At 50.4% G+C, this 11,845-nt stretch overlaps 1 protein-coding gene across 1 annotated transcript; it reads left to right on the plus strand.

The window, feature by feature from the left end:
• Window positions 1–304: 304 nt before the first annotated feature.
• LOC101872996 (endothelin receptor type B-like) lies at window positions 305–11,377 on the plus strand. Its single transcript, XM_034064206.1, has 8 exons — window positions 305–572; window positions 3,698–4,225; window positions 4,806–4,918; window positions 5,388–5,592; window positions 6,247–6,396; window positions 7,324–7,457; window positions 8,111–8,219; window positions 9,623–11,377. The coding sequence occupies exons 2-8, from the start codon at window positions 3,713–3,715 to the stop codon at window positions 9,770–9,772; spliced, it is 1,374 nt and encodes a 457-aa protein (XP_033920097.1). The 5' UTR covers window positions 305–572; window positions 3,698–3,712; the 3' UTR covers window positions 9,773–11,377.
• Window positions 11,378–11,845: the final 468 nt, after the last annotated feature.

An 11,845-nucleotide genomic window follows, 5' to 3' on the forward strand; every position in this document is an offset into this window, starting at 1 on the left:
AAACCCTGTGCAGAGAAGGCTTTGATGTCTCTGTTCTCCAAAGGTGGTCGGGAATGTAGGTTCCTTCCCCAAAGCTCAGCCTCGGGGCTGCTCTGCGGCCGGCAGCTTCCCCCGCTGCCTCCCTTCCCCTTGAGCTTTACTTGTTGACTGTTTTCGCCTCCTTCCCAGGGCAGCGCTGCAGTTCTCCTGCTTCACCCTCCTCCATCCCTGTTCCGCACTTCACCCATTGGTCACAGGGGCTGGGCTCCGGGGGAGCCCTGTGATTTTGTATATAACCAACCCCTCCGCTCAGAGAGACCTCAGCAAGTCATGAGAGGGAAGAAACATTCCCCTGAGCACGAGCCCATACGCAACAGCAAGCCCCAGGATCACTGCAGGAATACTGCAGTTCTCCCGTGGCCTGCAGGACATGCCCAGCAGCCTGTGAAGTGGGAAGGTACCGTGAGAGGGAAAGAAGCTGGTCCCAGAAGCACCTGAAGTTTGTGGTCATGAGGAAGGTGACTGAATTCCATTGAGAAACTTTGCTGTTCTGTGTGTGCTGATTTGCAAACAAGGTGATTTCACCTCTCAGGGTGAGTTTTTGCATGTTCGTCAGATAACACCCCTCCCCCCCTCCAGCTCCTAAACTTGGACCATGGTGCCTGAGCACAGACAGGGAGAGGATGGACAAGAAGAAATCCAGCACACCTTAGCGCGGGGGGGGGGGGGGGGGAAGGTCCTTCTGCTTATGGACCAGACTGAGGTCAGATCAGGGAAGCAGCTGGGGATGTGGTGTTGTCATCTGCCTTTATCCCTCCTTTCCCCCACCCATGGCATTTTTTGCTGCAATAAATACCTTTTCTTGCAGAAAAGGTCTGGTTTGGGTTTGGTCAGGTTAGTCTGGCAGAAGAGCACAAGCAGAGCTGTTCTGGATGGCAGCCTGCCCTGTGTGTTGTGGTGGAGAGGGTGGCTTGAGATGAGGATGCTGCCTGGGAGGTGGTGGGTTCCCTCGCAAGAGTGCCCCAGCCTGCACATGGCACCTTTTAGGCAGAAGCTGTGGAGGGCTATGACAGTATTTGTCAGTCTCATCTCCTCTCTGGGAATCATTCTGCAATGTCCATATCCTGACGCCAGTGGTTTCAGCTGCAGTTTGAACTCAGCACAACATAAAAGGCACTTCCATGTGTCTAAGCTGCTTGCTAACAGAAGAACCCCAGCCAGGCAAGTGGGATGGGGATGGCCTCTTCAGGCACCGAGTTGCTCCCCAGATGATCAGCAACATGAGCAAAGTGCAGAGGATTTGGGGTCAAGTGATGCTGGCATTGCCTTCACATCTAGGCACTGAACTGTCTTCTTGATGCTCTGTCGTGCCTCAGTTTCCCCCCCAGCTGAGGAAGGGTTATGCTCCTAAGCACTCCGAGATGCGAGAGCGTGGAGGGCAAGAAGTAAATGGGCTGCTGAGCAGGAGAAAACAATGCTTCTCTTTTAAAGAATTGCTGGATTTTAAGTCAAGATGGGGGGGGGGAGAGGGGGGAGGGGAGGAAATGCTGCACTGCACTGTGAAGGGGACGGGCAGGGTCCAGTGAGCCATGTCCTGTGACACTCACATGAGCTTTTCTGCCAAATACCCAGGGGCTGAACAGCCACACCAGGCTCTGTAGTCCTGCGTCAGGGGAGCAGATAACAGCAGCCACTGCTGCAGAGGGCACAGGACACAACTTTCCAGGGATGCTGTGGTAGCACTCTGATGGCTGCTGACTCAAGGAGCTTTCTCCAGCCCCCCCCGATAGCCCTTAGTGGCAGACACTTGTCTGTGCCATCCAAAGGTGTTCGCTGTGAGCTTCCCAGACCCTCAAGGATCCCAGGCAGGAGTTCTGAGCTGGGTGCTCTCTCTGATAAGCTGCAATCCTGTGGGCAGGGAGGGGAGGAGAGCATCAGTCAGGGCATCCACCCATGAGATAGCTGCCCTCGGTGTAGCCTGGGGCAGGACAGAGAGCTGAGGACCTTAGCAAGAGCGCAGACTACAGTCCCTGCACCAAGACAGAGCAGGAATTTGCACGGAGGTCTCCAATGAGTTGGGTTTGTGCTCCATCACGTTATTTACCCATTCTCTCCCTTCCTTTCTTCTCCCAGCATGTAGCTATCTACATGCCCAGGCATTTTTAAAAAGCCCATCCTGAAGCCACAACACACAATGAAAGCACAGCTGTATCTGGAGAAGCTGTGGTTTTACCTGATGGGACTGGTGGCTGGTTTGGCCAAGCCTTCCCCAGGTGGGAACAGCATCCTCCCACCATACCCACATTGGTGGTCCTGGGTGGGGGGAGCTGTGCTACAGCTCAGGAGTGCCTTGGCTAAATGGTTCTGGGGAGCAGATCCCTGGGCTACAGCTGATTGGGCTCAGATCCCAACTCTGCCAGGTGGAGTCAGAGGGAAGATGGAAGTCCCATCTCTAATCCTATGCAGGTACCCCAATTCCTGCCTAACTGGCTCATCCAGAGCACAGCACATGCCAGGGGAGCCCAAAAAAGCTCCTGTTTCTAGCCTAGCACAGCAATCTTTCCTCCCTTCAAAGCTGTAAAGTTTCATAGTTTGAGAAAGTTCTTCACCCACTGCAACCAGGGCACCCAAGGTCTCTCCCTGTCTGGGGCACACACTGGCAGGGTGATGATATCTTCCACTCCCTCTCTGGGCTCACTTCCCACAGGTGATCATATCTGGGTCATCCAGAAGCCCCTTCCACAAATTCGCATCATGCCAGGACAGTGTTACAGCCTCCCCAGTTTCCTCCTGTGCTTGTGGAGCAGCAGTTTAGCTAGTCCTGCCAGAAGGTACTGGCTGAGATTTACAAAGCAGAACCCACTCTAGTGATAATTTTTATCAGTGCTCCAGCCTTGGTGAGCTTGGGTGACTTTTTACTGTGCTCAGCAGTCAAAGCTGCAAACAGCACAGAGAGATTTTTATCCCTGAGTATTGAGTTGAATGGACACAGTGGATTTGGAAAGGAAGTGGTTCAACTAACAGTGATGATGATGGGGAAGGAGGGACTCTACTGCTTGCACATAAATTGGAGCAAGATGTCAGGTATCAACAGGGCGTTTCTGGAAAAACCCTTGTAGTGTTTTCCCATCACAGTTCCCAGCAAGGCTGTGCTGGGTCTTTCCACTTTGCACTGGAAGGTTGCCTGTGGTAGCCTATGGACTGGGCTGAAGAGAGGGATGTTAGTGTGGCTCCAGACTTCCCATGACACAGACTGAAAGGAAAGGTTCTGCTGGGTCTGTGCACCCTGGGATTGGTTTGTGGAATTGCCCAGATGTGCTGGTGTTGACAGGCCGGGTGGCCCAGAACTGCTCCTTCTGACAGTCAGAACTGAACAAGAAGTGTGGGGTGGTCATAAAAAAGAAGCCAGATTTGCCATGTGAGCAGCAATATCAAGATCAGAAGGTGCAGGAGCTGATTTCAGAAAAGGCAGGTGCCCTCATCTGCTGAAATACTGGGTAAGAGGCATAAAAGACTGTTTTCCTTGTAGTTTGTTTTACTGAGCAGGTATGTTTAGTTATAGGAGCAAAGACTCCCACATGCAGGGGTCTGTCTGGCTTTGCCCAGATGGGATCTAATCTGGAGTTATTTCTGCTCATTGTGATGACGGACATTCTCATCTCATTGCTCCTTCCCTTGCTCATCCTGTTCTCTCTGTTGTCCCTCTCTCCATCTGCAGATCCAATTGACACCCATGCAGAGGCATCCCACAAGCATTATGAGGACTCTTGCAGCCAGCTTTGATGTTCAGTCCTCAATGGCAAAAATCCCAGCTCCCACCACTCTGGCCATTTTCCTGGCTTGCCTCTTCTCTGGGGCACACAGTCAGACCCCAAGGGCTTTCCAGGAGAGCACCATCCCCTTTGAGGTGCTTAGCCAGGAGCAGGTTTACAGCCTGGTCCAGCCAAGCCTGTTCCAGGATAACAGGCAGTTGAACCACTCAGAGATTGTCTCTGGGAGCACCAGCTCTGAGCCACCTCTGCTGCCTGTGTGTGTGAAGCCCACAGATATCAGACACATCTTCAAATACATCAACACCATCGTGTCCTGCGCCATCTTCATAGTGGGGATCATTGGCAACTCCACACTCCTGAGGATCATTTACAAGAACAAGTGTATGAGGAATGGGCCAAATGTCCTCATTGCCAGCTTGGCACTTGGAGACCTGCTTTACATCCTCATTGCTCTACCCATCAATGTGTATAAGGTAGGTTCCATGTGGCATGAGTGCTGCAGCAGCCTGGCAATCGCAGCAGAGGCATCTGGCAGAGGTTGCCCGGAGAAGCTTTGGCTGCCCCATCCCTGGCAGTGTTCAAGGCCAGGTTGGACACAGGGGCTTGGAGCAAGCTGCTCTGGTGGAAGGTGTCCCCGCCCGTGGCAGGGGTTGGAGCTGGATGAGCTTTAAGGTCCTCTCCATTACAAACCAGTCTGTGATTCTATGATCTGCTCCCACCTGCCTCTGTGCTCTGGGGACAGAGGCATCAAAATGAGCCTGCTCCTTATTGCATTGCATTTTGGCAAGGGAGGCAGGAAGGATGTTTCTGCTCTCCAAAAGGATGAGAAAAACATAAACAGACAAAAATCTCAGAGTACATTCCTGGGAAAGCAGAGGTGTTCCCAGCTACAGCTGTGTTATGCAGACACACACAAGCATACAACCTTCCAGATCTTTTAAGTCTCATCTAAAATTACAAGAAAAGAATCACTAGTCTCATCTAAAATCACAGGAAAAGAAAGCCGGACGTGCTTTCCTGAAGCAGCTTGCTAATCCCGTGGTTCTTCCCCAGCTCTTGGCAAAGGACTGGCCCTTTGGTGTGCAGGTGTGCAAGCTGGTCCCCTTCATCCAGAAGGCTTCAGTGGGCATTACAGTCCTCAGCCTTTGTGCTCTCAGCATCGACAAGTGAGAAACACTTCTACAGCTGCACTGCCCATCCTGACCCATATTTGACTTACAGCAGGTACCCTCTCTGTAACTAAAAGGTGGAGTGGAGGGCAGCTTTGTCCTGGAAGGTGGGCACAAAGTGCTATCATGTGGAGTTGAAATCCAACAGGAACTGACTCTGGTGACAGTTTATATCCTGCTGGAAAAGGTTGAGGGTAAGGTCATGATCTGCTGGAACAATTGCTGGGGTGGGAGGGAAGGGTGGCATCTCCCCAGTGGCAAGTAGATGTTGGCCAAGGATAGCTGCCATCAAGCCCTCTTATCTGATCTTTCCCATTCCACTGAAAGGGAAGGTTCAAGGATGGAGAAGGAAGGCATAAGGGAAGGGCCTTTGGGAACAACTCTGATCTGCACCTTCTCAGCCCCTTCCTAACAGTAACTTTTCCCACTCTAATCTACTCCTGCTGTGTTTCCCCACGCTGGGCAGGTACCGAGCAGTGGCATCCTGGAGTCGGATCCAGGGGATAGGAATCCCCATGTGGAAGGCAGTGGAGGTGATGCTGATCTGGGCAGTGGCCATCGTGCTTGCAGTGCCTGAAGCCATAGCCTTCGACATGGTGGAGCTCAGCTACTGGGAACAACACCTGCGGGTGTGCATGCTTGCCTCTGAACAGAAATCCAGCTTCATGATGGTATGTACTTTGCTGCACCCCAGCTGCAGTGGGAGGGGGAGAGAAACACAGGCAACAGAAGCACCTTCTCTCCTTGGTTAGAGGATCAGATGCTTCTGCAGATGGCTTCTTCTAGCCATCAGGGTGAGCACAGGGAGAGCAGTATCAGACAAAGGACTGTCGTGGCAAGGGGCAGACTTGCTTTGAATATGGGGCCAGAAAACAGACCTTATCATCCTTAAGCTATCTCTTGTCTTCACCATCCACATCAGGAGGTCCTGATACATCTCAAGAAGCTTCAGAACCTGTTTCACTGCCCCAGCAGGGCAAAAAGGGTCTCCACAACCAGTCTGCATGGGTAACCTTTATCACAGGACCACCTAAGGGCAAGCAAGGGAATGAAAACCCTTATACACAAAAGCTCCTTGCAACTGGTTCTCGCAACAAGAGTGCTAAATGGGACTATCAGCCAGATGTAAACCAGCCTTTACTGCTTTAGGTTAGAAAACGTGCCTTGCGAGAAGATATGCACACTTAGCACAGCAGCTGACGCACTTCCACACATCAGAAGTGTCTGATTTGGGCCAGCATCACTATCAGGGCCTGGGTCATTTCATGCCTCATTTATCTCCCCACCTTTCCCCACTTTCCAGTTGCTTTTTCCTTTGCCTGTAGTTCTATCGTGATGTGAAGGACTGGTGGCTTTTTGGCTTCTATTTCTGCCTCCCCTTGGTATGCACTGGCATCTTCTACACCCTCATGTCATGCGAGATGTTGAGCAAGAGAAACGGCATGAGAACTGCTCTGAATGACCACATGAAACGGGTAAGAAAACAAAGAAGGCAGAAACTGGTATCTTCCAAAGAGGAGGGAGAGCTATTGAAGGGAACATGTGCCTGTGAAGGACATGTATGAACACAGAGAAGCTGTGGCTGCCTCCTCCCTGGCAATGTTCAAGGCCAGGCTGGACGGAACTTGGAGCAAGCTGCTTGAGTTGAAGGTGTCCCTGCCCATGGCAGGGGCTTGGAAATGGAGGAGCTTTAAGGTCCCTTCTAATCCAAACCATTCTGTGATTCTATGGTTCTATGAGCTAACATAGCCTGAGGGTGGTCAACAGATACCAGCACACTAGATTAAGAGAGATAGGCCTTCAGCTTTACAGGGCCCAGCTTCAAGGACATCCCAAACCACTAACCTTATGATCATAGACCAGCTTGATTTCCAGCTTCTTATGGTCATTTATCTTTGGCTATGCTGTGCCATCCCAGATCACACCAAACTGGACTGATTGCTGAATATGCCTTATCACAGACAAGGGGTACAGGGAAAAAGAGTAGTCTACTGTCCCCTCCTACCTTTTGCAGTGATCCCTTGAGGCAGACCAACTGGTTGTCACAGTAATATAGAGTGAAGAGTGAATGGATGATGGATATTCCCCTGGATTATGATATACTCCCCATGTTCCAGGAAGTATCACCCCAGCAAAGTCACCAAGAGCAATGGTTTGAGTCTGGTCCATATTGTGCTGCTCATATCCTACACACTACTGCAGCCTGGATCTCAGAGTCTTCTTCATGATACAGGATTTGGAACCTGCAGATTGTTCTTTGGACTCAAAAGGGGTACCCAGCATCATCAGACTACAGAAATTACATGAAGGGCCCTTGCTCAACATGGGGAGATGGTGCTTTGCTACATCTGCACTCTAATGCTCAGCCAGACCGCTTCTCCCTGACCACCTTCTCTTCGCAGCGCCGGGAGGTGGCCAAGACAGTGTTCTGCCTCGTGGTGATCTTTGCACTCTGCTGGCTTCCGCTCCACCTCAGCCGCATCCTTAAGAAGACCATCTATGACCAGACGGACCCCAACAGATGTGAACTGCTCAGGTAAGGACAGCAGCAAGAGGGCACCGGGCTGGTAGTCCTGATGGGTACTGGCAGAGGCTCTGTGGGCTCTCACAGCAGCCTGGTGAAGTTGCCTTACAAACACTGCATTTCAGTAGCGCCTGTTCTATATGGCATTGCTCTCCCAGGCAGAAGCAAAGGGCATGGGTGTCCTTTATAAGAGGAGAAATTAAAATTTGAAATGTTTCTATAAAGCTACGGGTTAAAGAGGGCTTCTGGGCAGAGAAACATTCCCTTCAGGGCTATAGAGGATGCAGCACATCTGAGGGCTGTTCACACTTTCTGACACATGGTAGGTGCCTGTCTTCCCCTCTCCTCTGTACCCATCACACCAAAATCCAGTTCTAGACCAGACATGGCTACTTGAGTTTGCTTGAGTTTGAGAATGTCAAAGTCACCAGGGGAAATCAGATGTTGTGCTTCTGGTTTCCTTAGGAAATGCTCCTCACAAGAAAAAGCATGGGGCAGTTGTCCATCCGTGGGAGGGACTGTTTTGTGTTGAGCTCTATATTATCAGTCACCAGCCCTCCATGGAAGCAGGCCTCTGGGCCAGGCAATGTGCAGGCAGTTTGGAAACCCTGCCTCAGTTCTCTGCTCTGTGAGCTTCCAACATGCTCTCTCCCCTCTGGTCTCAGTTTCCTCCTTGTGATGGATTACTTCGGGATCAATATGGCCTCCCTCAACTCCTGCATCAACCCTGTGGCTCTCTACTTTGTCAGCCGGAAATTCAAGAACTGCTTCCAGGTAGGATTGATCCCTCCAGAGCTCCTGCCTACAGTGACCGTTCCCAGACATCGGAATAAGTTCCCATGGAATAGACAAAGTGCAGACAGAGGCACCCCCATTTCAGCGGACTTCTGTGCTCCTGAGATCATAGAATCATAGAATAGCTAGGATTGGAAAGGACCTCAAGATCATCTAGTTCCAACCCCCCTGCCATGGGCAGGGACACCTCACACTAAACCACATCACCCAAGGCTTCATCCAACCCGGTCTTGAACACTGCCAGGGATGGAGCATTCACTACCTCCCTGGGCAACCCATTCCAGTACCTCACCACCCTAACAGTAGAGAATTTCTTCCTTATATCAAGTCTAAACCTCTGCTGTTTAAGTTTCAACCCGTTACCCCTTGTCCTATCACCACAGTCCCTAATGAATAGTCCCTCACCAGCATCCCTATAGCCCCCTTCAGATACTGGAAGGCTGCTATGAGGTCTCCACGCAGCCTTCTCTTCTCCAGGCTCAACAGCCCCAACTTTCTCAGCCTGTCTTCATATGGGAGGTGCTCCAGTCCCCTGATCATCCTCATGGCCTCCTCTGGACTTGTTCCAACACTTCCATGTCCTTTTTATGTTGAGGACACCAGAACTGCACACAATACTCCAAGTGAGGTCTCACGAGAGCAGAGTAGAGGGGCAGGATCACCTCCTTCGACCTGCTGGTCACACTCCTTTTGATGCAGCCCAGGATACGGTTGGCTTTCTGCACTGAGTGGAAAGGAGATGCCACCACCCCACAGGATTCTCCCATTTGGTCATATACTGATCATATTTCTCCTAGTTTTTCCCCTTGCTGAGTGCCTCTCTTCGAAGCTTCCAGTATGCCAGAGCTTGCTGCCCTCTGATGGGGATGCTTTTGCCAGTGCAGGATAAGTAAAAGAAGTCCCTCTCATTCTGAATCAGAAACATCCCCACAAACCATTAGACCAGAGACAGGGGATGCTTTAGACGTTGATCCAAAGTTACTCAGAGATCAGATTCAGGAGCAGTGGAGCCCTGATAAAGGAAGGGATGAGATGAGAAGGGATAGAAATGGATGGGAAGGGGATCACTTCCTAGATGCTGTGTCAAAAAGAGCTCTATTTACAGCATTACCTGTATTTTCTGTCCCCCAAGGATAAGAAAACACAATTGCAAAAAGTACTAGAGATTTTGGTGTCTTTGTTTCCAAACCACACCAGCCCTACCATGGAAAACCTGCTCCCAGCAGATCTGCAGGATGGCAAAGTTCAGAAGTGCAGGCTGTGATCCCCAGCCTGGCACTGTGCAGGTTGACTTGCCAACATCAGTAAGGGAATATTTCCTCCTGTTTTACCCTGTAGCCCAGACCTGAAACCTCTCTCTCCCAACTTTTGTCTCCTTGCAGTCCTGTCTGTGCTGCTGGTGCCAGAGATCCACTCTGAGCATCACACCGATGGATGACAAAGGCTCTGTTGGGAAGTGGAAAGCCAATGGGCAGGAGCTTGGGGTGGACCGGAGCAGCTCCCGCTTGAGTAACAAGTACAGCTCTTCCTAAAGCCATGCCTCTGGCAGGGCCAAGAGAAGAAGGCTCTGTGCCAGGATGGCAGGACTCCTCCATTACTCTCGCATTGCTGTTTCCTGGCTGGGCATGAAAAATTTTTATCTTTCATGTGATAACCTGAAAGGAGCTGCAGCATTTCACTCGACCCCTGGGACTAGCTCTGAACACAGGCTCTGTACCACTGGAGGAGAGGGAAAAGGATGCAGATCCTCACATGATTTTTCATTTCCTTGCAGAAAAAGCAAATGACTTATGGCCATTTGTCTTGGTTGGAAATGTGAGGTTGGAAGATGTGTTAGAAAAGGAAAGGAAGGTTGAGATGTGGTCACATTGAGATGAATGTGGAATGAGGAGGAGGGGGAGAGGACCATGAGTGACAATTTCCAGCTGAAAAAGCCAAAGAAAAGGTTTGGTAACATCCGTTATCATCTCCCTCTGTGACTGGGACAGTTTGTCCCTGCACAGAGCCGGGATAAGATCCTGGCCCCATGTATCTCTGGTAGACCCACTGACTGTGTGTAATCTCCTGTTCATAGTAGGGAGAGATGGTCAGCAACTTTGCTTCACTGTTTGTCACTGGTTAAGTAACAAACCTGATCCAAGGAGCCCTAAAAGTCCTCCCCAGTTCACTTCTTCGCCAGGCTCCCCAACCAAAGATAATGCTCACCCCACCTGTGTATGGCACATGAAAGGGATCGTATGGGACCGCATGGCTTAGAGGAGCAGATACCCTTGGTGGAAGCTAGTGGCTTTCTATCAGCTCCATCTTCCCCCTCCCCAGGGCAGGTGAGCTCCTGCTAGCCCGGCACGGCTGCTGGCCCAAGGGGCTGTCCTTCAGGGAAGTGTGTGTAAACCCAGGAAAGAGAAGGTTCAAATGTGAATGAGGCTGCAACCAAGGAACCAGCCCCCACCTTTTCTGCCCTTTGCTGAACCAGGCAGCAGCTAATTCTCTCCCTGACACAGGATGCAAGGGAGAGGATCCAGGAGCTGGGCCCTTCCAGAAAAGCATCTAGCCTTCAGTTTCTGCGGTATTCAGCTGCTGGAACGTCCACAGACTCCTTCAGCCACTGGCTCTGGGGAGGGGGATTGTCTGAAAGAGCACAGCTCTGAAGGGCAAGGGGTATTTTGCTGCTGCCAACGAGGCCAAGCTCCAAAGGGGCAGCAGAGCTGGACCCTGATGTCTCTTGGCCATAGCACCATGACACCACGTTCATCCATTTGTAAGGGTGACACTGCTGCTCATCCTCATGGTCAAACTGCAATGGAAAAGGCAACAGAGAAGGTCCAATCTCAGCTAAAAGAGCTGCTAGAGCTAACCAAAATATGGCAAAGAGTGTTCACAAATTTATTATTTAATTAATTTCCAAGTGCTTTCCCAGCATGTTTTTCTAAAAAATCATGCTTGCATATCTCACCAAAACTTAAAAACCTGTATGAGAAAGTTCTACTTATCAAGATTTTATTTCTGTTGTTTTTCCCTTCTCTCTTTTACCTCTCTCTCTTTCTTTTCCTCATTCCCCTTTTCCTGTTGCCAAGGGAAAAATCAAAGAGAGGACAAAGGGGGAGCAGACTTGCAAATAAAGCAAAACATTTTCCAGGTGTTGGGTTTTTTTAGCTTTGCTTTCACCAAAATGCAAATGTTTTACAAACAAATCACATTTCTGAAAGACTAATGTGTTTCAAGGAAAGCAGAACAGCTGACAAGTAGCTAGACCAGTACCTTTTCATAACCCAACCCACCCAAAGGAGCAGATGTGGCTGTGTCCATGCCGGAGCGCTGCTGCTGTGCTCTGCCCCAGAGCTGGCTGCGTTGTGTTGGAGGACAAGTGAAGTTAATGAAGAAAACTGATGAAGACTGAAAACTCCCAGTGCAGACACTTTAGAAGGATATATTTTTTTTTAAACGATTTTGCTTATAAACTTGCAGGCAATTCCCCTCCTAGCCTGTTTGGACAGTGCTGTGAGAAAATTGCTCTAGTAGAAGGTGTCCCTGCCCATGGCAGGAGGTATGAATTAGATGAGCCTCCCAACCCAAACCAGTCTGGGATCTATGAATATATGATTTGC

Source organism: Melopsittacus undulatus, chromosome 6 (genome assembly GCF_012275295.1).
Source record: "Melopsittacus undulatus isolate bMelUnd1 chromosome 6, bMelUnd1.mat.Z, whole genome shotgun sequence".
Lineage (NCBI taxonomy): Eukaryota > Metazoa > Chordata > Aves > Psittaciformes > Psittaculidae > Melopsittacus > Melopsittacus undulatus.